At 55.2% G+C, this 24887-nt stretch overlaps 4 protein-coding genes across 9 annotated transcripts; 2 read left to right on the forward strand and 2 right to left on the reverse strand.

Annotated features, from left to right (window-relative positions):
- The first annotated feature begins 87 nt into the window (after nucleotides 1-87).
- DXO (decapping exoribonuclease) lies at nucleotides 88-2387 on the forward strand. Of its 2 annotated transcripts, none has more exons than XM_065912613.1 (7): nucleotides 88-310; nucleotides 503-904; nucleotides 1067-1302; nucleotides 1392-1611; nucleotides 1733-1868; nucleotides 2001-2095; nucleotides 2182-2387. In XM_065912613.1, the coding sequence occupies exons 2-7, from the start codon at nucleotides 549-551 to the stop codon at nucleotides 2330-2332; spliced, it is 1194 nt and encodes a 397-aa protein (XP_065768685.1). In that variant the 5' UTR covers nucleotides 88-310; nucleotides 503-548; the 3' UTR covers nucleotides 2333-2387. The 2 variants fall into 2 exon arrangements, with proteins under 2 accessions (XP_065768685.1, XP_065768686.1); XM_065912614.1 differs by having other exon boundaries at nucleotides 543-904.
- Nucleotides 2388-2424: 37 nt separating this feature from the next.
- LOC136151466 (superkiller complex protein 2) lies at nucleotides 2425-12483 on the reverse strand. Of its 2 annotated transcripts, XM_065912611.1 has the most exons (28): nucleotides 12395-12483; nucleotides 12214-12317; nucleotides 11374-11483; nucleotides 11157-11274; nucleotides 10950-11064; nucleotides 10772-10846; nucleotides 10435-10488; nucleotides 10142-10332; nucleotides 9846-9974; nucleotides 9507-9652; nucleotides 8978-9124; nucleotides 8761-8845; nucleotides 8465-8571; nucleotides 8001-8147; nucleotides 7829-7925; nucleotides 7431-7643; nucleotides 7243-7353; nucleotides 5704-5934; nucleotides 5199-5336; nucleotides 4920-5057; nucleotides 4680-4784; nucleotides 4209-4356; nucleotides 4001-4127; nucleotides 3661-3871; nucleotides 3398-3508; nucleotides 3106-3324; nucleotides 2789-2929; nucleotides 2425-2693 (listed from the first exon to the last, which is right to left on the reverse strand). In XM_065912611.1, the coding sequence occupies exons 1-28, from the start codon at nucleotides 12414-12416 to the stop codon at nucleotides 2493-2495; spliced, it is 3741 nt and encodes a 1246-aa protein (XP_065768683.1). In that variant the 5' UTR covers nucleotides 12417-12483; the 3' UTR covers nucleotides 2425-2492. The 2 variants fall into 2 exon arrangements, with proteins under 2 accessions (XP_065768683.1, XP_065768684.1); XM_065912612.1 differs by lacking the exon at nucleotides 12214-12317 and having other exon boundaries at nucleotides 2426-2693; nucleotides 12395-12465.
- Nucleotides 12484-12562: 79 nt separating this feature from the next.
- NELFE (negative elongation factor complex member E) lies at nucleotides 12563-18356 on the forward strand. Its single transcript, XM_065912273.1, has 11 exons — nucleotides 12563-12697; nucleotides 13134-13216; nucleotides 14554-14623; nucleotides 14716-14861; nucleotides 15327-15401; nucleotides 15523-15560; nucleotides 15750-16057; nucleotides 16182-16326; nucleotides 16477-16531; nucleotides 16779-16881; nucleotides 18186-18356. The coding sequence occupies exons 2-11, from the start codon at nucleotides 13142-13144 to the stop codon at nucleotides 18281-18283; spliced, it is 1113 nt and encodes a 370-aa protein (XP_065768345.1). The 5' UTR covers nucleotides 12563-12697; nucleotides 13134-13141; the 3' UTR covers nucleotides 18284-18356.
- Nucleotides 18357-18500: 144 nt separating this feature from the next.
- Nucleotides 18501-24882, reverse strand: CFB (complement factor B). Of its 4 annotated transcripts, none has more exons than XM_065912267.1 (19): nucleotides 24769-24882; nucleotides 24302-24424; nucleotides 23972-24205; nucleotides 23357-23542; nucleotides 23038-23211; nucleotides 22720-22821; nucleotides 22478-22614; nucleotides 22059-22197; nucleotides 21558-21689; nucleotides 21186-21287; nucleotides 20956-21093; nucleotides 20397-20494; nucleotides 20141-20258; nucleotides 19854-20007; nucleotides 19673-19749; nucleotides 19365-19474; nucleotides 19138-19270; nucleotides 19013-19062; nucleotides 18501-18701 (listed from the first exon to the last, which is right to left on the reverse strand). In XM_065912267.1, the coding sequence occupies exons 2-19, from the start codon at nucleotides 24363-24365 to the stop codon at nucleotides 18555-18557; spliced, it is 2295 nt and encodes a 764-aa protein (XP_065768339.1). In that variant the 5' UTR covers nucleotides 24366-24424; nucleotides 24769-24882; the 3' UTR covers nucleotides 18501-18554. The 4 variants fall into 4 exon arrangements, with proteins under 4 accessions (XP_065768339.1, XP_065768338.1, XP_065768340.1 ...); XM_065912266.1 differs by having other exon boundaries at nucleotides 24811-24828; XM_065912268.1 differs by having other exon boundaries at nucleotides 24302-24377; nucleotides 24769-24787.
- Nucleotides 24883-24887: the final 5 nt, after the last annotated feature.

Below are 24887 nucleotides of genomic sequence, written 5' to 3' on the forward strand. Positions count from 1 at the left end.
AATGCCAACACTAGCGCCATCCTCATTGGCCGAGACCCCACGTCCGCTGCTGATTGGCTTCCTCTGAGAGCGCTCACGTCCGGGGACGCCTGGGCGCTGCGGAGGGGCGCGAGTGGCCACGCTGGGATCTCCCTCCGGGCGTACAGCGCACAGCCCCCTCCCGCCACCTAGGGGATAAGCCGCCTCTGTCGCTGAGTGATTGCGTCATCGAGAGCGGAGAAAACTGCCCTCACATCTCTTTGACATATGATGTACCTGCCATGACGTCATAGCCCTGAGAAGGTAGAAGTCGAGGTTGGCAGGATTTGAGGTAACCAGATCCTTGACCTGAGCCCAAGCATCCTTCCTAACCTCTCTGCGTTTGGAGCTACTGCGGTTGGGAGTATATAGGTCAAGGGAAAAGGTGGTATGCGCACCTGGTGGGGTTCAGTTTGAGGACACGGGGCTTGCATGTTTCAAGGCCAGACTCGCTTAGTCCTGACTCGAAGTCCCTCTTTTCCAGCCCTTCTTTTTAAAGGGGGAACTTCCTTGTCCCCTCTCAGGACCTCATGGAGTCCAGAGGGACCAAGAGAGAAGCTGGAAAGATAGAGGTCGCTGAGCCTCGGAACAAGCTCCCCCGCCCAGCACCCTCCCTGCCCACAGACCCCGCTCTCTACTCTGGGCCCTTTCCTTTCTACCGGCGCCCTTCCGAATTGGGCTGCTTCTCCCTGGATGCACAGCGCCAGTACCATGGAGATGCTCGCGCTTTGCGGTACTACAGCCCACCTCCCACCAATGGTCAAAGCCCCAACTTTGACCTCAGAGACGGATACCCTGATCGATACCAGCCCCGGGACGAAGAGGTCCAGGAGAGGTTGGACCACCTGCTACGCTGGCTCCTGGCGCACCGAGGCCAGCTAGAGGGGTGAGCAAAGCATAGCACACAGTAGCCCTAGAGGCCTGCACTCACCCTCTAAAGTTGGGAGAGCCAAAGCTGGAGTGAGTCCTTATCTTACCCTACGCTTTAGGGAAGCCATCTGCACTAATGCAGGTGTCAGATCTTCAGCCCCTAACTCCTTCTTCTCAGAGGTCCAGGCTGGCTGGCAGGGGCCACAGTGACATGGCGGGGGCACCTGACAAAACTGCTGACGACACCATATGAGCGGCAGGAAGGCTGGCAGCTGGCAGCCTCCCGGTTCCAGGGGACGCTCTACTTGAGTGAGGTAGAGACGCCAACTGCTCGGGTTCAGAGGCTTACTCGGCCACCACTTCTCCGGGAGCTTATGTACATGGGGTACAAATTTGAGCAGTACATGTGTGCAGGTGAGAGTTGCCCTGATTCTGGGGCCCCCTCCCCTATCCCCAGAGATTGAGAGACCCCAGCCCTTGCTGCTGTTTCTCTCCTTGTGCAGATAAACCCGGAGTCTCCCCAGATCCCTCTGGGGAGGTTAACACCAACGTGGCCTTCTGCTCTGTGCTACGCAGCCGCCTGGGAAACCACCCTCTTCTCTTCTCCGGGGAGGTGGACTGCATAGACCCCCAGGCCTCATCCACACAGCCCCCCACCTGCTATGTGGAGCTCAAGACCTCCAAGGAGATGCACAGCCCTGGCCAATGGAAGAGCTTCTACAGGTTCAAGACAGGGGTGGACAGGATGAGAGCCTTGGATGAAAAGCTTGGAAAGAGATTTGGGGAAGGAGGAGGTTGGAGGGTGGAGGAGGGGTCCCACTGACCCCCTTGCCTTTCCTGACAGACACAAGCTCCTGAAATGGTGGGCCCAGTCGTTCCTGCCAGGCGTCCCAAATGTTGTTGCTGGCTTCCGTAACCCGGAGGGTTTTGTCTGTTCCCTGAAGACCTTTCCTACCATGGAGATGTTTGAATACGTCAGGGTAAGGCAATGAGTTCCCACCTGCATCCCCCTGTGCCAACACCACAGGTCCATTGTCCAGGGACCTGCAGCCCACCTTCCCCTTCTTCTACCCTCACCGCCGATCTTCTGCCTCCTCCTGGGCTTTCTCCAGAATGACCGTGACGGCTGGAATCCCTCCGTGTGCATGAACTTCTGTGCCGCTTTCCTTAGTTTTGCCCAGAACACAGTGGTTCATGATGACCCCAGGTGAGGCATTCAGCTCTGCCCCTCCCCTCTGGGGCCCGGAAGCTCAGCCTCCAGCCCTCAATTCAGGACTCTTATCTGCCACCCAGGCTTGTCTACCTCTTCTCCTGGGAGCCCGGTGGCCCTGTCACAGTGTCTGAACACCGAGATGCACCCCACGCCTTCCTGCCTCCATGGTACGTGGAAGCTGTGACCCAGGACCTCCCGTCACCCCCCAAGACACCCTCCCCCAAGGACTGATGCTTCACAGGGGCTGGTCCTATTTCTGTGTGCACAGATAAAGGTGTATTTCCAAGTTGCTCTCCCTGCTGTGTCTTTTGAGCTGAGTCTTCCCTGCCCAACACCTCAGGTTCACACAGAGGGTTTGCAGTTTTATTGTTACATTGTAGCCAGGGGCCGGTCACTGGGTGTAGAGGCTGGCAGCAAAGACAATGTCCCTCCGTAACAGGGTGGCTGCTGTCTCCATCTTGGCACCTAGCACAGGTTCACCCACCAGGCGGGCTGCCCCCCGAAGTGAGCGACACATCTCGGCCAAGCGTTGGATGCAGCGGACCACCAGGCCCTCAGGGGTCCCTGAGAGCCCTGCCAACTCAGAGAAGGGCTGTGGGAGAAGCAGGGTGGGGACTGAATACAGTGGGCCAGGACAGCCTCTCCCCAGCCGGCTGTCCACAAAGGCCCCAAACCCCAACTACTCACCATGCCCCGGGCCCACTCATACACAACCTCAACCAGCCCAAAATTCAGCTCCCCGACAAATTCCTCCACGGTCTGGTTCAAGCCACAGGCCGCCTGGACCTCACCAATCCGCTTGGCCACAGTCCGGACCCGTTCCACCCCCTGCAGACGGAGAGGAGAGGCTCTAAGCCCTGCCTTCCTGCTCCAGGAAGGAGGCCGGGATGAAAGAAACCATTCCAGCTCTTAGGGACACTCAGAGGGCACCTGGGGAACACATGGGGACGGACTGGGAATGCCACAGCCGAGAAAGGGAGGGGTCCTGGCCGTCATCCCCATACCTGTTTGAGGGTGCTGGGGAGCTGATCGCCAGGGTCCCCGGGGCTCTGGCAGACCAGGCCGGAGAGCAGGGCAGCGATCTCCTCAGGCCGCAGGGCACTCAGTGCATTGTCGAACATCAGCTCGGTGAGGAGCAGCTCATGGCTGCTCATGGCGCAAGCCACCCGCCCGGCCAGCTTCACGGTGCCCACCTCGTCCACGTACCCCAGGGTTCGGAGCACCTGCAAGGATAGCGGGGTTGGGAGCCGGCAGACGGCTTCCCCACCAGCCCCCCAGCCCAGCCCCGCCCCCCACCTCTACTCGCTGGTGGTACTCGGGGAGCAGCAGCAGCGACTGGTCTGACAGCAGGAAGCGCAGCCGCTCCATCTCCTTCTGGATCTGCACCCGCTCCCGCAGCTTCAGGTACTGCGAGGAGGCAAGGGCAGGGGCCCGTGAGCCTCCTCCCTGATCTCAGCAGGGGAGCTGAGGACCAGGGCTGGGATGGGGGCGGCCAGTCTGCAGGGGATGAGAGGGAAAGCCGTCTCTCCCAGCGGGGGAGCTCACATCGAGGGACCCACCTGGGCAGGGAAATGGGGGCTGTGCACGCACTGAGCCCCCCGGATCAGCTCCTCCAGCTTCCGGGCCCGGAGCCCCCCCTCGACCACAGACACATCCTTGAGCTGCAGGTCATTGACAGGGTCGAGGGTGGGGGGTCCTGTGGGGTGCGCCTGAGCCAGTCGTAGCAGTTCCTGGACAGCAGTGGACACGGCTGCAGAGGGCGGATCCTTCCTGAGGATGGAGCTGGTCTTAGACCTGGGGCAGAGGCTTCTCTTCCTGCAGAGCCCCCCTCGGGCTGGGGGAGCCTCCCTGACCACACCTCCCACCACCCCCACATGGTCCCTCCCCAGCATCTCTGACTTGAATTTTGGTTGCTGCCGCTTGCTGAAGTCCTCCAAGATTTTGTCCCCGTTCAGCCGGAGCACCTTGGTGGTGATGGCGGCCACGTCTCCTGGCTGGAGCTTGGCCACAGTGTGGTCACAGGGCCCTGAGAAGAGGGAAGAGCAGGGTCAGACCGGGCACCTCAGCTGAGCTGTTGGCAAGAACCCGGGCATCCGTCCACTGTCACCTTCAGGCAGGAAGAGCTTGAATCCCACGAGGTCGTCTGGGTAGGGCACGTCTGGGGAGGCTGGCCCCCTCTCCCGCGGGTCCTCAGACACGGGCTTGTCACACAAGACCAGGGCTGTGAACACCCTGCTGGTGGGGTTGGAAGAGACCTAGGGGAGGCGGGGAGGCCAGGCCAGGGCAGTGTGAGGAGCGGACGTCCAAGGAGAGAGCAGACCCCCCACTCCAGGCCGGGAGCGTGGGACGGCCATGTAGACTGGTAACCAAGTCAAGCAGTCGGAGCAGACTTCGGGGGCAGGGCTTGGGGGGAGGATGAGGAGACGAGCATGAAGTGGTAGGGATGGGAAGGAAAGGAGGGCTCGAGGGAAAAATGAGGGCACTGCCGAGTACAACTGGCTCCTCGCCAAGTGGGGAAGATGGAGATGGGGCTGGCTGCTCCCTCTGGCCTTGGAGTCCAGATTCCCACCGCCCTCACCTGAAGGATCACACCCAGTGCGTTGTGATGCTCCTGATTCTTCACAACCACCACCCTTCCTGCTGAGAGAGATTTCAGTCCATTCACAGACTCTATGATGCGGTGCTGAAGAACAAGAATGAGAAGAAAGGGGATAAGAAGTGTCACAGAGACACTGGGATGAGGTTCAGGTGTACCCAGAGCATCCCAGGCTCTTCCTCCCTGTCCATCACCTGGCCCCCAACACTCACAGGTGCTCACCTGGATCTGGCTCCGGGTCTCAGTCAGTTCCTCCCCCCAGCTGTAATACTCAGGCAGGTCGACAAGCTGGCCAGTCACCTCGGGCTCTTCCAAAGCCTCCAATTTCTTGGTCAGTTCAGCCAGAGCCTGTTCGTGGGCCTGGGAGAAGCCAGGGTGGGTGTGACCCCAGGCCGGCTCTCTCCACTTTCACCCATTGGCTTCCAGAGGCCCACCTCGTCCTAGCCTGGCTTCCCTTGTCCCATATCCTACAGGGCAACCTGGGCACACCCACCTCCTCACCTTGCTGTCCTTGCGGGATGGAAACTCTGAGAAGCTCCTCTTCATCATGTCCTCCACCCTGAGAGCATCCACCCGCAGCAGGTTGAGGATCATGGTGTATGTGAGGCGGAACTGGGACTGCAGCTGGGACGGCTTCCCCTGGGCCAGGCCAGAGATGCCAGTGAGGCTCGGGGGGTGGGGGGGAGACCCGCTGCTCAGCTGCTCTACACCAAGCAGCTGTAGTCCCAGCCCCGCAACCTCAGGGCCCTAGACAAACTGCCTGCTCACCTCTGCAAAACAAGGGAGCGAGACTAAATAAACAGACTCTCCAAGGTCCCACCTAGTTCCATTTCCACAAGTGAAAAAAGACTAGAGAAGACGAGATCCAGCCTCATCCTCGGATTGGCTCGTGCCTCCCCTGGCTTCTCCCAGACCAAAGGAAAGGAGAGAGAGGGGAGAGGGGAGGAGGGTGGGCACAGAGGATGCAGCAGGTGCCCAGAGCTGGCCTCGAGGTGCCCTGGCTCACCATCATCATGCGGTGCAGGTCTGCCATCTCGGGCACGCGGCCCTTGCAGAGCAGGATGACTGTGCCCGTGGGGTCCAGGCCCCTCCGGCCCGCCCGGCCCGCCATCTGCACATACTCCCCAGGAAGTAGGTCCCGGAAGGTGGAGCCATCGTGCTTGCGCATGGAGTCAAATACCACTGTCCGGGCCGGCATATTTATACCCATGGCGAAAGTCTCCGTGGCAAACAAGACCTGGGATGGGGAGGGGAAGAGAGGATCAGCTAAGGGGCTAAACACAGCTGTGGCCCAGCCCTGGCCGAGCCCACCTCACTTTGTAGCCAAGGCTAAGGCACCAGGCATAGTCCCAGACGTTTAACTCATGAGACCTCATCTGACTCTCAAGGCAGATCTACAGAGTAGGTACTGTTGTTTTATTTATTTAGCTACCTATTTCTTTCCTTTCACCCCCATAGCCCACTCCTGTCTCGCCTCTGTCACTCTTTAATGAGTATCTTTTCATGTGAATGTGTTTTATAAAATGTGTGAGTGTGTAATACATTTTGCAGGAAAGGTGACACGTATCTCCTTCTGTTTTCTTTTCTTACATGTAGTATTTTCAACATCCAACCGTGTTCCTGTGATTATATCTAATCCGTTGCTTCCAACCTGCCACAGGACACCTTGTGGGGTGCATGGCATACACCTGCCTTACCTGCTCTCTCAGTGAAAGGGCCCCTGGTACCACCAACACCCTGCCACAAGACAACAGCCCACAGAGGAAGAGCAGACGTGTCCCCTCATTGACCAGGGTGAGAATTTCATTGTGATTTGCACTCAGGAGCGGAATTTAGGGACAAAGAGTAGGCATGGACTTATCTTTGCCTCAAGAACACCAGGTACACCAGACTGGCCACACCTGTACAAGCGTTCCTGTAATCCTGTAATCTCCTACATCTCGGGCAAAACTTGGCATTGCCTACTTTCCTAAATTTTACCAGTTTTAATTACTGTAAAGTCCTGTCAAGTCCTATCTTGTATTTCAGTTTGCATTTTTCTGAAAACTAATGACCTCCATAAGTTTGCTAGCTTTTTAGTTTTCTCTTCTGAATACTGCTTGTTCATACCTTGTGTGCGTATGTGCTAAGTCACTTCAGTCGTGTCCGACTATAGCCCGCCAGGTTCCTCAGTTCATGGGATTCTCCAAATAAGAATACTGAAGTGGGTTGCCATGCCCCCCTCCAGGGTATCTTTCCAACCCAGGGATCAAACCCATGTCTCTTTTGGCTCCTGCATTGCACACGGATTCTTTACCGCTAAGCCACTGGGGAAGCCCCTGTTCATACTTTATGTACCTCCATTTCAAAATGTGAAACTTACAGTTCAGGGAGATTAAGTAATTTGCCCAGGGTAACACAGCGAGTTAACAGTGGACCTGGGATTTCCACCCAGGCAGCCTGGATTCAGAGCCCAAGTTCTCAGCCGCTGCACTGTCCTGCCCACCCCCCGCCCCAAGCAGGTGACAAATGCTTTGGGGAGTCCCTCTCCCACCAGCACGAGCACCTTGACCAGGCCGCGGCTGAAGAGCATCTCCACAATCTCCTTGAGGATGGGCAGGATGCCGCTGTGGTGCACACCCAGGCCGCGGTGCAGGAGCTCCGACATGTGCAGAACCTGTGGGGGCCGAGGCCCAGGGTCAGGGATGGGGCGGTGAACACCCGATCCTCACCATCCTGAGTCCCCCTCCCCACCTGGGGCAGCTGGCGGTCAGAGCCGCGGAGACGGGCGAGGCAGCGCTGCAGGAAGAGGTGAATCTCACTCTTCTCCGAACTCGTCGTCAGGTCCAGGGAGGTGAGGCCCGAGGCCTGCTCGTCACAGCGGCCCCGGGAGAAGGTGAACACCACCACGGGCAGCTGCGCACGGGTGCGGAGGGAGGCCAGGAGGGACAGGTACACACCACGGTCCTGTGGAGGCGGGGAGAAGGGAGTGGAGATGGACTCCCTGAACCAATGGGGGCCAAAGTGGGGACATGTGACGCAGAGTCAAATCGGGCAGTGCTCAAAGCTCCATTCCAAACCCTGGGAGGACGAGGGAAGAAAGGACTCTGGAGAAAGAAGGAGTGGCAGGTACAAAGCCGGCCAGTTCTCACCTGGGCAGGCCCCCCCTGATGCGTGGGCTGCTTGGCCCCAAAGGTCTGGGCATGTTTGCTCATCCGCTCCTTCTTGGCCTCCACAGCTGCATAGTACCTGGGGCAGGGAAGAGCGACCATCAGTCAACCCCAGTTGGGCCCAGCCCTGACTCTCCCCATATCCCAGGCTTACCCCTTTGTATGGAAGGTGCCACGGGAGTCCAGCAACAGGAAGAGCTCCCCCTGGGTCTTGGGGCTGTTCCCGGTGAAGAGATAGTGCTCCAGGGGCACTGGGCGAGCGACGGTGCTGATCACATAGATCTGGCGACGCTTCAGCCGCCTGAGCAGGGGGTGGGGGGATGACAGAAGATCAGGGCTGGAAGCGCGGGAAGGAACCCACCTGCCTGCCATCTTCCCCGCCCTGGCCTCACCCTGGTTTTCTGGGAGCCGGACTGGAAAGCTGTCCCCATCACCCCGTCTCTCAACATGCAAAGTGATCTCAGCCCAGGTGGGATCCCACAACCTCCCAGGCTGGACGTGTTCCCCAGCCGCACCCCTTTCTCCTCCCCACCCCCAGGCCTGACCACTCCCTCGCTGGGACAGTCTGAGGAATGCTACGGCCCCCTTCACTCAAGCACCCTGGAACACGTGCCTTACCCGATCCAGTCAGCAAACTCAAGGGCATTGGGGACAGTAGCACTCAGGAGGATGATGGACACGTGATCAGGCAGCATGATGAGTACCTCCTCCCACACAACCCCGCGCTGCACACGAGGAGGGAGGACAAGTCACCAGCAGCTAGGAGGGGGCTGCCCTTCTGCCCAGGGAAGTGGCACAAGGCTCCATAAGAAGGGACAAAGAAGGCAGTGAAGTTCCTGGGGTGTGGGGAACAGCGGAGCTGCTGAACCTACCCCACAGGAGAGACTGCCAGGACCTGGGGACCGTCCCCTTACCTCAGCATCATTGATATAGTGAACCTCATCAAAGATGACCCACTCCAGGTCCCGGATGACGTCTGAGCCACTGTACAGCATGGAGCTGGAGGAGAAAGGCCCCAGGCTGACTCCCCAACGGCTCCTACCTGCACCCTCACCTCAGCCAGAGTGCTCTCCAAAGCAGCCTCACCTTCCTGACCAAAAACCCACCCCATGCTGATTGCCCGCCTCTCACCGAAGGATCTCCGTTGTCATAATGAGGCATGAGGCTTCTGGGTGCAGCTGCACGTCCCCGGTGAGCAGCCCCACATCCCCAAATGTGTTTCGGAAGTCCCGGAACTTCTGGTTGCTCAGAGCCTTGATGGGCGAAGTATAGATGGTGCTGGGAGGAGGGCATGAAGTCAGCCAGGCCCTCCATACAGGCTCCTTGTCAGCACCTCCTCTCCCACCCTGACCCTTCCCAGAGGCACACCGCAGAAATCAGGCACCCCCCCCCCCAACCCGCCTTCTTCACCCAAACTTCCCTCACGTTCCCCTTCATGGAATTACTCTGGAAAAATCTTGTCCCCCAATCCCTTCCCCAACTAACACCGCTCGTTTTTCTCTCCCCACATCTTCTTGTTTCCCTCCGAAACCCTGCCTCAGTTTCTCCCCCGAGCCTCTCATCTAAAGGATGAGGTAGGGAGGTGGAGAAGAGAAGAGACTCAAAAAGGATGCAGGAGAGAACAGGGCTGGTGAAGGGGAGGTTGGGGAGGGGCCTATACCGCGTCATGTGTTTCTGGGCAAGCGCGATGGCATATTCAGCCACAACCGTCTTCCCCGCGGATGTGTGAGCCGCGACAAAGACTGAGTCGTGCCGCTCCAAGTGCAGGATGGCCTGTTTCTGAAACACATCTGGCTCAAACGCCCACTGTGGGAGAGAGAAACAGATGGGGGTGCAGAAGGGACAGGGGTCTTCCTGCCTCCACCTCATGGGGCCTCCAGGGCAGGGGAAGAAGGCCAAGACCTCCGTCCACTGAAGGCACCTGGCCTCCGTTGGGGAGAGGAGACAAGGGCGTGGGCTCGAGGAGGTGGGGGAGCGCCTGAGGCCTGGGCCACGCTACCTGGAAGGCTGGCTGGGGAATGAGGCGGTAGAAATCACCAACAGGGGAGGTGACATCCACAGGAATGGCCCACTGCTCCTGAGGTGGGGGCTTGGGAGGTTCTGGGGGGGCTACAGCTGTGGACGCTTCCTGGAGAAGGAGAGGGGTGTAGGGCTGATAAACATACAGCCAGAAAGTTCTCTGTTACCACCCCTCCCAGAAGATGCTCCAGTCTTCCCCGGGGAACCAACAAGGCCAGCCCACCCTGTCTGGGACAAGGCCCTTCTTTCCTGCCTCAACTGCCCAGAACCACCAACCTTCAACACTAGGTCCTCCAAGCTGCTTGCTCGGGCTAGAGGAACACTGCCAGGAGAGGCTGAAACAGTGTCCTGTCTGGAATCGCCAGGCTCTCCCACTGCCTCACTCTCATTCTCATCGCCCCCACCCAAATCCAAGGGCTCCAGTAGACGGCTAAGGCTGAGCAACCCAGCAGCTGGAGCTGGGTGATCTAGGAGCAAGGCAAAAATGGAGACCTGGTCGTTATCCACCTGCATTCTGAAGAAGAAGGATACCGTTTCCCCTATGGCCCCATCTCAAAACTAAAACTCACCCTTTGGTGCAAAGTCCACGCCTTTCTTGAAGCCAGGTGGAACAGTAAGGAGGTCTGGAGGACGGGGACAGAGAAAATCAGGGATCTCCAACACTGCTGTACCAAGTCATATGTTACATTAACCTGCAGGATGTTGTTCACAGCATACACGCTGTAGTTTTTTGTGACAGTCTTCCAACAGATGACAGTAAAGGTTGTTATGGAAGAGGTACCCTTTCCTAATTTGCTCAAAGAAACGGAAGAGTTAGCAAGGACCCAGTGACAGTACTTGGCCCCTCTTCCTCAGGTCCCAGGCTCAGAGCCCTACCTCCCACGGTCCCTCCTGGCACCACCTCACCTTTCTCAAAGTCTATCTCCTCCTCGGCCTCCTCTCGGGTGCTCAGATCTGTTATAGTGGGCTCATCCATTCCACCTGGGGAGAGGATGGACAAATAGGATTCATGGGGTGGGAGTGACACGAGAGGGGTGGAGACTAAGGGCTCCCACCCCTACCATCCCATTTCCACAAGCATCACCTGGCCAGAAAGGGTACTGTGTTGGATTCCCCCACAGGGACTGGGAGATGGGTGCTGGTGGCCGGCGAAGAGACAAGGAGGTTGTGGATGACAGGTTTGTATTTTCTAGCAGGACCTGAGGCAAGAGAATGGAGCGCCAGTGAGGCTGAGCTTGCCTCTGACCCCACCTTCTCCCAACTCTGCTTCTGGTGGCCCACGACCACTTACCTCCTTGTAGCCTAGTATCTGGCCTGTGGTTGGGTGTCTTTGGGCCTGTAGGTCGGAGGGGACTGGGGCCCCCAGTGTGGCCAGGAGAGACCAAGGATCCATCTTCCTCTGCCATTTCCTGGACAGAAGCAAAGTAATATTCAGGTCTTCTTTCTCCTCTGTCCCAGCTTCCTTCAGGGACCCACCTGCCAAGCCCAGGCCCTTGTAGACCCCTCACCGGGCTGAGTGCTCCACACCATGCAGAGGCAGCCAGGCTGGAGATGACAGAAACAACCGCTCTGCTTCCTGCTGCAGATCTGGGGCACAGGGAGGGAGGCCGTGGGGAAGCTGGAACAAAGGCACGAGGTAAGGGAAGAGAGTAAGACACAAAAGAGAAGATGATGCGACTTGTATTTAGATCTGATATGGAAGACGTCCAAGACTAGGACAATCAGGCTGAAGCACTATTTTCCAAAGACTGTTCTGTTTCACAGAACAAACGGTCTGCAACTGAATTACCTAGGATTCTGATTAATAATACAGATTTTGGATTTCTGAATCTATGGACCGAAGAACTAGTATTTTTGAAAAGCTCCCCCACCAATTGTGTGTGTGTGTGCACACTCAGTTGTGTTCAACCCCATGGATTGTGGCCCGCCAGGCTCCTCTGTCCATGGGATTTCCACTAATCATGAGGCACACTTATATTTGATAATCTCTATAGTTTTAGGAAAAAGAGGGTCCCAGGCCTAAGGATGAAGAGCCAGGTGTTCAAAGGCTAGCATCTCAGTCACTAAGTGCCCTAGTGCTTGGAGACAGAACAGGACTCCCGAGAGAAAACAGCAGTTTGAAAGAGCAGTTCTCAGAACTAAGGTTTCCCCGGGGCTCCCTGCTCTGTCTTCTTATGGGCTCTGACCCACTGCAGGTCCACTGGGTTGGAGTCTGTCCAGCACTAGTCTAGGCTCGGATGACAAGTGTCCAGAGACAGGACAGCCGAGTCAGCTCAGATCCTACTGGGAGGAGGATGAAGGAGGTTTTAAGCTCAACAGGGTCAAGGTTAGGGTGAAACGGCACTCACGGTGCTCTCTGGAGCCCCAGGCACATTCAGCAGCTCCCAGCGCCCCGTGCATCCCAGCTCTACGGCCCGAAGGGGCAGGTCTAGGGGATCTGGGGGAGGTAGCACTACGGAGGAAAGGTCACAGGTCAGGGGTTAAGGGTGATTCGCTGTCTCCTCTGTCTTTCCACCCCCTCCCCCTCACCGAGTCGCTCCGTCTCCATCATCCTGGAGCCACGGCAGCTGCCCGGCAGCCGGGAAACGTAAGGAAGAGCCGGAACCGGCGGAAGTAGAAGCGACTTCCGGCACAACTGGGCCTGGGGGCGGGGATAAGAGCTACTAAGGGGCTGACCCAAACTGGTGGGAGGCCGGGCGGAAGTGTGTGCGGCGCGGGCCGCCTTGGTTACCGCGTTCTCCGCCCCTCGCTACGTCATCGCTCTGAGCCCGGGATCCGCTGCCCGCGCGGGCGCCGCCCGAGACTGTGGGGCCCCGGTTGCCGCCCCCTCAGGTAAGGCCTTCTCCTCAGCCTTCGCCCCTCTTTTTCCGAGCTCCTTCTGTCTTCTTGCCCCTTTCGTTGCTCTGAGAGCGCTGCGCGGGTTCCACTGCTTCCTCTGCTTTTCGGACCCCGCAATTCCATACTAACTCCAGCGAGATAGGGGGGTCTGGTGCCATCGTCTTGGCGGCGGAGGGGTTATTTATCTCTTCCTGGGCCACATGGTGCCCCAAGGCGCTGGTATTCGTGATTCCTGAAGACAGAAGGGAATGCTGGTTGATCCCGACGAGCTGGGGTTTGGACGGCAGCCTGGTTTAAGCAAGGGGTAGGGAGAGGCAAAAGATAGGAGTAAGCAGGCCTGAAGGGGTGGGATCGGGATCAGTGTGGACGGCGTGTGAACTCTGGGCGGTGACAGTGGAGAAAGATGTCTTGGGCCCTGCCCCCGAACCAGGAGCCACCATGTTGGTGATACCCCCCGGACTGAGCGAGGAGGAGGAGGCTCTGCAGAAGAAATTCAACAAACTCAAGAAAAAGGTGAGGGAGTGTGTGTGGGCATGGCCCAAACTTTCAAAGACTCTACACTGAGAACACCTGGGGTGAGTGTGAGGGGATGCGGGGTGGGGACTCCTCTAGCTAATACCTGGAGGCTTATCATCTCTCTGTGTAACTTCAGAGGTGAACTTTCCCAAGTGTATACTTTCTTTTCTCTCTTTTCTGTGTGGTCTGCCATGGAGTTGTCTTCCTTTCCCATGGCTTTTAGTACCACCTAAGAACTGGTGATTCCAAACTTGGTTTTTCCAATGCCATCTAGTGTCTTACGGATAACTTTCACATATCTAAAACTGAAGCTGTCCTCTTGTCTGTACTAAATTTGGTCTTCCAAAAAGGACTGTCTGCATTCACTTCTTCGATTTGTTTGAGATGAATATCTCATCATTTGCACAATTTGTGTAGCCAAACATTTGCCAAGTCTTCATTTTTCTTTTAAAGTAATTCTGTTTTGTTTTCCTATGTATTCCCTAGATCTGGTCTTTGCTGATGCTCACTTTGACTGTTGTAATGGTCTCTCAACAAGATTCTTCTCTTGGACAGACTTTCACTTCTGTTAAAATGACACATTGAGAATACTAAACACTGCCCTTCTTTCTTCAAAACACAGTGGTTTCGCATTGCCTATAAAAAGCTTTAATCTGGCCTTTCTTCCTATAGAACTATCCGTTGGTCCCAAAACATGCATTCTCAAAACCTTCTTATGTCTGCATCTCTGCCACCCTGTTTTCTTTGTCTAAAATGCCTTTTCCTCTCAGCCTGCATTATGTAGATCCTACTCAGGACCTGGTTTAATAAGCATTTGCATCAGAAAAATCTTACTTGCTTTCAGCTCCAATATGCACTTATGATCAGTCTTGACAGTTCAGTCAGGTCATCATCTTTCTCAGCCTGTGAGCTCAGGAGGAGGATCTGTGTCTCTTTCTTTTGCAAATCTTTGTTTCAGAGCATTGGTGTGTTCTTATTAAACATGTAGGGGTGGTTGGACGAAGCCCCTAAGAAGGCACGGAGGCTTATGCTAAACTGCAGTGTATATCCAGGGGCCATGGTCTGTGTTTTGAGTTCCTTGTTTTCAACTTGAAAAATATGAGACTCTGCAAAGCCTCTGGATACTATGGTTTAGAGTAGGTATGGCTGGTGTATGTGATCTGAGGGACTATATGTGAGAGGCAGGTCAGCTGCAGTGTACCTCCCCAGGGCCACCGTTTGCATTATTTTCTCTCAGAAAGGTAGACCCGCAGTGATGTGCCCAAGGGCCTTGGGAGAAGACCTGGCCAGGGATTGGCCCTCATCAATCCCTCTCTTCTCACTCTTGTTCCCAGAAAAAGGCATTGCTGGCTCTGAAGAAGCAAAGTAGCAGCAGCACAGCCAGCCAAGGCGGTGTCAAACGCTGTGAGTGACAGGGGAGGCGGGGATAGGCTGAAAGTAAGCACACCAGCTGACCTCTGGCCAACATAATAAACCTCTTTCCCTTGCCACTTCAGCACTGTCAGAGCAGCCTGTGGTGGACACGGCCACGGCAACAGAGCAGGCAAAGCAGCTGGTGAAGTCAGGAGCCATTAGTGCCATCAAGGCCGAGACCAAGAACTCAGGCTTCAAGCGTTCTCGGACCCTAGAGGGGAAGTTAAAGGTGAGCACAGGCAGAAAGATTGTTCAAGGGATCCTTCACATCAGAGGGCATCCTTCCAGGTTGGAATGAAGGTAGGTTTGGGGGGAAGGCAATGCCAGTTCAGTCATGGACAAGTTGAGCTTCAGGTTTCTTATCTATAAAATGAAGAAACTAGACGCCTCCCAGATTCTCCTCCATTTTATGTATTCTGTGACTGTAATCCATCATGTAATAGATCTGTTGGATTGTGTTCTCTAAGGAGTTGAAAAGACTGAGAAGGTCATCAGGTTCAAGATGTTTTTAGTAAACTAAATGCTTCAAGTGTGTATTAAGTCTTTTATGTAAAATAACACATAATCAAGTGAGAAACAAAAAAAAACAGGCCAGGGGAACCAAGAGGAGGGTCAGGGAAGAGGAGCCCCCCCCCCACCCCCAATAGGCGGCCTCCTGCTCCCCCACTAAGGTAGGTCTCTCCCACTTTCCCAGGACCCTGAGAAGGGGCCAGTCCCCACTTTCCAACCATTCCAGAGGAGCGTATCTGCTGATGACGACCTGCAGGAGGTAATGGTTTCCAGTTTTCTGTCTCTGAGGAACAGGGGATTGAGAAAAATGAGAAACCCACATATTGAAGGCCATATGCCAGCCACTCAGACTTGTCTTAACTGTTCTTGGTCTCTTTCAGTCGTCCAGACGTCCACAAAGGAAATCTCTGTATGAGAGGTTAGAGAAAGATAGGTCGGGATTCCAGTTGGCGGGGTTTGGGGGGCACGAGAGGCTTGCCTGGGTCCTCAAGAGGTTTGGGACTGAAGTGGGAAGAGCTGGGGCTGCAGAGGGGGTGTCGAGTCTGCGTGGGATCCGGGAAGACGGGGTAAAGGCCCCCTTCAATCCTCATTGTCTGCTGCTCCCCAGCTTCGTGTCTTCTAGTGATCGGCTTCGGGAACTGGGGCCAGATGGGGAAGAGGCAGAGGGCCCAGGAGCTGGTGATGGCCCCCCTCGAAGCTTCGACTGGGGCTACGAAGAACGTGGTGGTGCCCGTTCCTCAGCCTCCCCTCCCCGAAGCCGCAGTCGGGACCGCAGTCGTGAGCGGAACCGAGACAGAGACCGAGATCGGGATCGAGAGCGAGACCGGGAGCGGGACCGAGACCGTGATCGAGAGCGGGACAGGGACCGAGACCGAGACCGGGACCGGGAGCGCGACCGAGAGGGCCCTTTCCGCAGTGAGTGTTCTTGGCTAGTGGGAAGTGACTTCAGATACGGTGTAGGTGGGTCCTACTGAAGTGTACTCTACAGTGAAGGATAAGCTAAGCCTATGTCTCATGACTGGATTCCGATGTTCCATAGGATCAGACTCGTTCCCTGAACGCCGGGCCCCTCGGAAGGGAAACACTCTCTATGTGTATGGAGAAGACATGACACCCACCCTCCTCCGTGGGGCCTTCTCTCCCTTTGGAAACATCATTGACCTCTCCATGGACCCACCCAGAAAGTAAGGACAACAGTGGGTTGTCCTAGGAGGACCTGGGGTGTGAGACCTGAGGGAGGAAGCTGGCCTGTCTCCACAGCCTGTAACACTGGGTTTGCCTGGGTCCTGAGGAGCGCATAGGCCCTCTACTGACCCTGTGTTTTCTCATCCCAGCTGTGCCTTCGTCACCTATGAAAAGATGGAGTCAGCAGATCAGGCCGTTGCTGAGGTTGGGACTTCCCAGATCTGTTCTTCCCATCCCTCCTGCTATCTTCATATTTTCTCTCTAAAATATTGGGAGCCAGGAGGAAATCATTTCCTCTTGACAAAGAAAGTGTTTCCCTATTCATGCAGGAAATCTTATATTCTTAAGTCCCTACTTACTCTATTCTTAGGATGGCAGCTCCTGGAAACCCTCCTTTGGTTTGTCTATAATGTTTGCCCCCATCCTCTGCCCACTCCCTCTTCTGCCCCAGCTCAACGGGACCCAAGTGGAGTCTGTACAGCTCAAAGTCAGCATTGCCCGAAAACAGCCCATGCTGGATGCCGCCACGGGCAAGTCTGTCTGGGGCTCCCTGGGTAAGAAGGGGGTTCTTCCTTTCTCATCCTGTTGCCCACAGCTCACCCCATGTTGTTCTCCTGCCTATCCCTGGGTCCCCTAGTGGGGCTAGAGATCTGGTTTTTTGTGGAAACTGTGGGCCTGAGGATTCTCCTCAGGCCTTCTATCAGTTAGAAGCAGGAGGAGAGAAAAGTATTAGAAACCATTTTCAAGGTGTTGATTGGAACAGGGAAGAAAGTGGGAGTGAGTCAGGTTGGTGAACAAGGTGAGCACCTCATGTGGCCTTATTCATTTTGAGATGGAGTGTAGTTGGTTTTATAAAATAGGCCTTTGAAGTTAGGAATCAGGAACACAGGTGTTTGGTAAGGACTGAAAATATAGACTAGAGACACCTGTATCATAGGGCCGCTGCAAAACAACACGATAGTGTTGCAGGGGAGACTGAATGCAGAGGAGAAATGAGCCAGGACTGGACTTGAGGAATAAATAGTCAGGAACTATGGGAGGAAGCTGGGCTGTGTTCCTTATGCCCCATATGGCCCCAGCCCTCCTGATATGTTAGACTGAAGTTGAGGGTGCAACATAGGAGACAAAGGAGAGGTCAGAGGGCTGGGAGCAGGATGTGAAGGGCCTGGGTCATTGCAGCCGAAGGATCCAGGCTTTGAGAAGGAGGAAGTGATCCACGGCATCAAGATGAAAGCTCCAAGAGGATGGGGGGCTTGCATGGGGGATTCCCTCTAGCCCCAGAGTGGCAGGAATGAAATCCTTAGGAATGAGGTATAGGGAGGAAAGGGGAAGGGGAAGGGACAACTCCAGGGAGAATACTTAGGGCCAGAGTTACACTGGAATGAATTCTCCTGATGGAATGAATAACCCGTTTCACCCAAAGTAGATTTTCATGTAAAGGAGTAGGCACGAGGGAGTTTGGAGCAAGAGTATCCCATTATACTAAAGAAGGAACCAGGAAGGACTAGCATGTTAACAAAGGGCTATAGAGATTTTCTAATTTTTCGTGTACTGATTGGAAGTAGGCGGTTAACATTATTCACATGTGTCAAGAATAACATTTGGGTTATTTCTGAGGACAAAACACTCATTACAGTGTTTGCGTGTGCCATGATAACTACACTCTACTGGAGCCATGGATTGGTAGCCACAGGCCTAACTGGGCTAAAGGTAGAGGAGCCATCCTGGCCACCAGAGGGCAGCATGGAAACTGGGCATCCAAAGGCCAGAGGCTAGAGTTGAAGTGGCCACACTCTGGGCCTCAGGTCTTCTGGGTGCTCTCCCTCAGACCTTAAGGAAACTTTTCCTCCCTCCCCAGCTGTCCAGAATAGCCCTAAGGGCTGCCACCGGGACAAGAGGACTCAGATTGTCTACAGCGATGATGTCTACAAGGAAAACCTTGTGGACGGCTTCTAGGGAATGGAGCTGGATTCCGTGTGCCTCGTCTTCCCCAATGCTGGTCTCAGTAAAACACTGAGGTGGAAGCTCACCCATCTCCCTCAGCCTCTGGTTTTTCAGCACTTGGGATTGGGGTTGAGCCTTTAAAAACGGCTATTAGATGTGGTCTCAGTTGTAACCACATGACTAGTGCACGCTCCCCACTCCTTTACCCCAAAAGGATCTTGAACACAGGTGTTGTCGCAGCTGTTTTAATTTGGTCTCATGCCCCTTTCCAGCAGGAAACCCCTTATAGAAAACCCAGATCCTCATCTTGGAGTTTTTCCTTGAGCCAGGGCAGCACGTGGTAGAGGTTGATGTGAAAATCTCGAGCATAACCAGGTACTTGCTGTGGCCTCTTGCAAACATCCACAACGCCCCAACTGATCACGCCAACCTGGAGAGAGCGAGGGGTTGTCAGGAATCATTTGGTAGAACTCCTTAATCCCAGGAAGCACAGCTACTGCCAGTTGCATCTGAACTGACCTGACCTGGGAAGACTAGACTAGGGACCCGGTTCAGTCCTGTCCCCTGACACACAGACCAGACACATGGCCCTGAATTGGCCAGTTCAAGGAAGAGTTCGAAGGTAAGGCAGGCTATGCCCCACCCCCCACCTCTTTTCAGCCACATGCAGTGAGCTTTCCTGTTTTGGGGCCCACACTGACCACTCAGCATCTCCCCAGAGAGAGGAAAGGGAAGACTCACTTGAATGAAGCGACTCTTCTTATGAATAATCAGGGGGCCACCAGAATCACCTGCAGGGGAGGAGATGCTATAGGCAAAGACTCTTAGGCCTCAGAACTCACATCACAACCAAAGAGCCTTCTCACCTTTGCAAGTGTTGGGGTCAGCGTAGGGAGACACGCCTCCAGTGCAGAGGAACCTGGGGGTGACTACCTCGGAGACGTCCTTGACTTTGTCATAACCTGGGGCGTGCAGAGCGTCTCTCTCACAGCTGGCTTTCTGTAGGTGAGATGGGGATGTGTGGAGGGGAGAAGGGTGAGGAACAAAGCTTGCTTAGGATGAACTGGGGACCTGAAGATCACACATTCCTCACCTTGTCCCCATTCTTGATGTAGACCGCCTTCCGAGTCAGGGTCTTCTTAGAATCCTTAGACTCAGACACAAACAGAGCTTCGATGTCCTTTGCAGGGAGCAGCTCTTGCACTTTACAGATGGATAGACTGGGTCATTTCAGCACTCTCCCCTCCCCGCCTCATGCTTTGTCATTGAGTGGCCCTCCATCCCTTCCCCTGAGCTGGCGGCTGGGCAGGGCATCACCTGCTCTCCCTGTGGTCCCCCTCATCCCCCCCCTTGTCTCAGAGTCTCACCCTTAACAAGCTGCTCTCCCTGAACATGACTTACTCTGTTGCCGGCATGTAGTTGACCTCGGAAGCCTCAAGGCTTGAATCGATCCCTCAGTGCAGGGGAGACAAATGGGCCTGTTGAGGAGAGATGGGGAAATTCAAGGATCGTGAACCCTGGGCCTGCTCCAGTCCTGGTTCTGCCTCTCCCAGCCTTTTCTCTCAGAATCCACATGGCTCACCTGATAGTCTCCTCATACTTGAGCTTCTTCTTGAGCTTGATGAGGGCCACGTCATAGTCATAAAACTCAGGAATGCCTTTTGCTTCTTTTGCATTGAGGTCGTAGTTTGGATGAAATAGGACTTCTTCTATCTCCCACTCCTGCTTCCTTGATCCTGAAGTAGGAGAGGGGGTCCTGATCAGCATGCAAGGGAAGGGCTGTGATGACAGGTGGAAAGTGTGGGCCCTGGAGGCAGTGTTGCCCAGAGGGCGCCGCAGAAGCTCAGAATTGCTGGTTTGCATCCTTACCCACGCTGACCTTGATTGAGTGTTTCTCATCATCCACAGTGAAACAGTGTGCAGCTGTCAGCACAAAGTACTCAGACACAATGGCACCCATACAGCTCTCATGGCCCTTCGAAGGGCGCTGGGAACAGCAGCAGTGGGAAAGCTCAGCTTTCACAAATGTCACAATCTGATTAAGAGTGCCTTACCCTTCCCCCAACCTTCATTTCACCCTGACCTCCCTTCCCCTAAGTCCCCACCACCAGGACACTGCACTTACAATGACTGAGATCTTGGCCTGCCATGGTTGCTTGTGGTAGGGAGTACCTGTCTTGTGCTCCCAAACCATGCCACAGAGACCCAGTGTTCGACTTTCATCTGGCAAGAAAGGAGATTGTGCTAAAAGCTGGGACAGTTCATTTCCAAATGGCAGCTGTCTGGGGGAGGGGCGCCAATGTGTCTGTGGGGAGTAATTGTCCAAAAGAGGGAAGGGAAGGCAAGGAACCACTGGAATCATGGGACTAAGCTCAGAGACCTGCCCATGTTCAGGCCCAACTCCTGCTAACTTGTCATTTCTTGACCTCTGTTGGCCCCAGCTTCCATATCTGTAAAAGGAGGGACTTGAGAAAGGTCTCTGCATCATTTCAGAACTTGTGATTCTGATATCAGGGGGTGGAAAGTACCAGGAAGTAAGAATAGTGACCTGGAGGTAGAGGAGGTAAGAAAGGTCTTCCAGACTGCCAGGGCTTTAGGAGGAGTGGAAGAATGAGTGACCTTGAGGGGTCTGGGGAGGGCTGAGTTTCCTGACCATCTCCTTATAGCCTTCCATAGTTTCCTACCAAGCATTTGGATGAAAACATCCTCCAGGCTTTCCAAGTCCTGGAGTCTGAACACATGTTTCTCTTTATCCTTCTTGGAAGCCAAAGCATTGATGTTCTCTTGGTTCACTAGAGGTCCAACCCCGAACACATAGATGTCTGAGAGAGAAGAAACAGAGTGAGGCTCTTGGCCCTGGCACAGGTAAGAAGCTAATAAAGTGGGGTGCTGGGTCCTAGGCAATAAAACTCACCCAGATAATCCTCCCTGGGGTTTTTGCGATTTCTACCAATGTCCAGCAAGTACCGAATATCGTGAATGACAGTGACTGGATCCCCACCCATGTTGTGCAAACCTGCAGGAGAGATGGACCGTGAGGGTGGGAGACATGAAGGAAGAGAGTCCAGGAAGATAAAGAGGCTCGAAGGAGTGACATACGGGGCTGAGTGAGCAGGTTGGAGAGGAGATCATGAGTGAGATCACGGAGTGGAAGGTCCCTCCTTGTAAAGGCACAGGGAAGAGCAGCACACCATCCCCCAGCCACAAGTCCAGTGTTACGTGTGGACTCAGGACCACGAGCTGGTTTGAGAGGGTGGGGAATCAGAGGCAGAAACGCCCCTCTTACCATCAGTCATGATGATAATGACATGGCGCGTGCGGTTCCAGGTCTCTCTGAGTTGGTTTACTTCCCTGCTCATCATGTTGTACACTTCCAGGAGAGCCCTCTTGGTGTTAGTCCCTGCCTTCAACTTGTGATCTGTGAACAGGGAAGATGTCGTCACCTCGCCTGATCTCCCAAGCTGCCCTTGACCCCAGAGGCCTGGCAGCAGCTGGGATCCCACATCTGTCAACTTGAGTTGTCACCCCACTGTCCTCCCTCTGACAACAAAGTGACCCTCTCAGTTCCAAAGGGTTCCCACCAAACCCCATTTTCCAATGACCCTGCTGTCCAACCGTGGACTAAAAAGTAGTCCTCTCTGCCCCACCACGTGGTCTTACTACACCCTCCCCACAACACTCCTGAAACTTCAGACCTCTCTGACCCCAAAGTGAACCTCCCACCCTTCCCTGACTTCAGACCTCTCTGACCCCAAAGTGAACCTCCCACCCTTCCCTGACTTCTGACCTTCATAGTTGATTTGGTTGAGCTGCTCTGTGACCCAGTCTGCTTCGCTGCTCTTTGGGTCAGACACTCTGACCAAAACTTTGGGTTCTGTGGCATATGTCACTAGACCATATTTTGGCTTCACCCCATAGCTTGCCACCTGTGGGCGAGGGGAGCAATAGGTCACGGCATCAAAAGTAGAATATATGGTTGGGAGAATTCAGCAGCTTAGCTGAGACAGATAGGAAAGTCCTTAGTAAAAGATTCAAGGACTGACTCATCACCCTGGGGTCATGGAGGAGTCCAGGTTAAAGGACTGGTAAAAGGAAAGGAGGACACAATAGCACCTGGAGATTTTCTGGGACCCTGTGGCTCTGAGTGGCTGGGAGTATCTGGGAACTAGTCTTGGCAGGGCAGTGAGGTCCTTTCAGGGTTCCCACCTTCTCGATGAAAGCTCTGAGACAATTCTTGGCCCCTGTGAAGTTGTTGGCCCCCACGCTGTCTGATCCATCCAATACCAGGTAGATGTTCATGGAGCCCGAGGGGTCCAGGATAATCTTTCTCTTCTGTTGTTCCCCTGGATGCCACCAAAGAGGCTCAGGCTCCACAACAAATAGGTCTCCTGCCCCTTCTCCACCCCACGCCCAACCCCCTGCCCCGCCTCCCCTCTCTGCCTTCAAACCTGGGCTATGTCCATCCTCTGCATCAACTCCTTCTATGGTCTCTGTCAGGGAAGACAGGAAGGCTTCGGCCACCTCTGCAGGAGTGTCGTACATAAAGGAGTCTGGTAGAGGTCAGAGAGCAGGTCAAATGTCTGGGAGGTCAGGGACACTGACAGGAGATGGTGGGCTTCTGGGGCGGGAAGGGCTCAGAAATTCTTTGGAGAGATTTAGAAGGGAGGAAGGAGCTGGGTGGCGGCAGCAGGAGAAGGCAGTGTACTCCGAGGGGACGTGCAGATGGGAGAGCAGGGTCTGACTTGAGGGTACAGATCAAGGGTCACCTTGGCAGGAAGGCTCCGTTCCACTCCAAGAGCCACCTTCCTGGCATGTTCGCTGCTGGGAACCACGCAGGGTGAGCCCCCGGTTGCAGTAGTAGGTGACACGGTCTTCAAGGCGGTACTGGCTGCCCACCTTCCTTGAGCCAAGAGGGATGCCCGGGTTGGGGCAGTACCCCGCTGCAAAAGTGTGAGACACACACTGGTGAGGGCCAAAGCCTGGGGCGCAAAGGGCAAGGCAGAGCATCGAGCTGTGGCACTGGTTCCTCAAGCTGAGGATGGTCAGGGAGAAGGAGCTGTTGTGGACAGGGGGGACGGTTCTCACCTCCATCATCACAGACGGCCGTTTCCCCATCCCACCGACCATTCCCTTGGCAGGTGCGATTGGCAGAGCCCCGAAGAGTGTAGCCATCATAGCAGCGGAAAGAGATCTCGTTGCTCAAATTGTAGTAGGCAGCCCGGGGCCAGTACTCCCCATTCTCAAAATCCTGTGGTCTGGGACAGCGAATTGCTTTGAGGGTAAGGGGGTGGAGACCAAGAAGAAGTTACTGGAAGGGAAGGGCTACCCTTTAGGACAAGCCTTCTGGTCTCAGGGACCCTGTCACTGAGAAATATCACTTCTCGGCCCCAAAGGATAGCTACTATCCTCGACCCCTGGAGGTACCTCCACCCATACGGAGTCCTGCTGCTCCCCCCTCCCCATTTCTAAGTGTTCTTTGAACTGCCGGGGCTGCCTGACACAGGGTAAATGCTTAGTAAAATCTAGCTCCCCTTCTCTCTCCATCCCACCTCCAACTCTCACTCAGCACTGACCCGTGCTCAGTCCAACTTGTCAGCCTGCCTGGCCTCCACTCAAGCCTAGACTTATCCAAGTCTGAACCTTGGCTGCCACCTGCTCCGTCCCTCAGCCGGCCCATGCCCATCCTCCCTGCCCTCCAACCTTTGCATTCGGCCCTCTTGACAGTCTTTCTGTCTTGAGTCTGCAGGGTGCTCCAGGACCCTGTGGATCTGCAAGTGCGTATCTGCTTGGGGTATGGGTAGAAGCCAGAAGGACACAAGTATTCCAGCACCTGGCCCGCCTTGAGAAGCCGGAAGGAGCCACCTTTGATCTCTACTCCCTCCAGAGAGCAGTTGCTTTGGGGACTGGCCTCAGGCAGTGGCGTCGTGTCCACACCTAAAGAGAAAAGTTGGTGAGGCCCAGCCTCACAAGGCCGAGGATGGATCGTGGGGGAAGCCGGAGTGGAGGGAGGAGGGCTGTGATCTCACTTACCTCCACACAAGAGGCCCAGGATCAAGGGTACCAGGCAGAGTCGGGGGTTGCAACTGATCCCCATGGTGACCAGGAGCTGGGGGCAGGAGGGCCTCTCCTGGCTTCTGCTGCAAGTCCGCTTGGCTTGATGGCCAAGCTGAAACTTTAGACCTGAGCCTGGTCACACTCCCTTCCCCTGCCCCCCACAACCTCCAGCCTTTTATGCAATCCTGTTCTGGCACCTGCTGTTTACCCCACCCTCCCTACCCACATCACTTTCCGGAATGTCCAACCGGGGAGGGCCCCACTGAGCTGCCAATCAAGGAAACAGAAACTGCAAAAATTCCACCTTTGCCTCCCCAAGGTCCAGGACTCTGCCAGTCAACACCTCGTCTCCGCCCCTTGTCCTGCCCAACAAGCCCAGACCTCCCCTCGGGGACTAGATATAAGGCCCACACTGCCCCCTCCACCCCTGCTGACTCTGTTACCGAGCAGAGTTCAGCCGCTGTTTGTCCAGCAAGGTCTCTGACCTGCCTTCTTGGTGGTTCCTGGAATCATTCTGGCCTTTCTCTCCCCTCCCAGGCCAGCCCCTAGGCAGAGGCACAGA

This window comes from Muntiacus reevesi, chromosome 20, assembly GCF_963930625.1.
Source record: "Muntiacus reevesi chromosome 20, mMunRee1.1, whole genome shotgun sequence".
Lineage (NCBI taxonomy): Eukaryota > Metazoa > Chordata > Mammalia > Artiodactyla > Cervidae > Muntiacus > Muntiacus reevesi.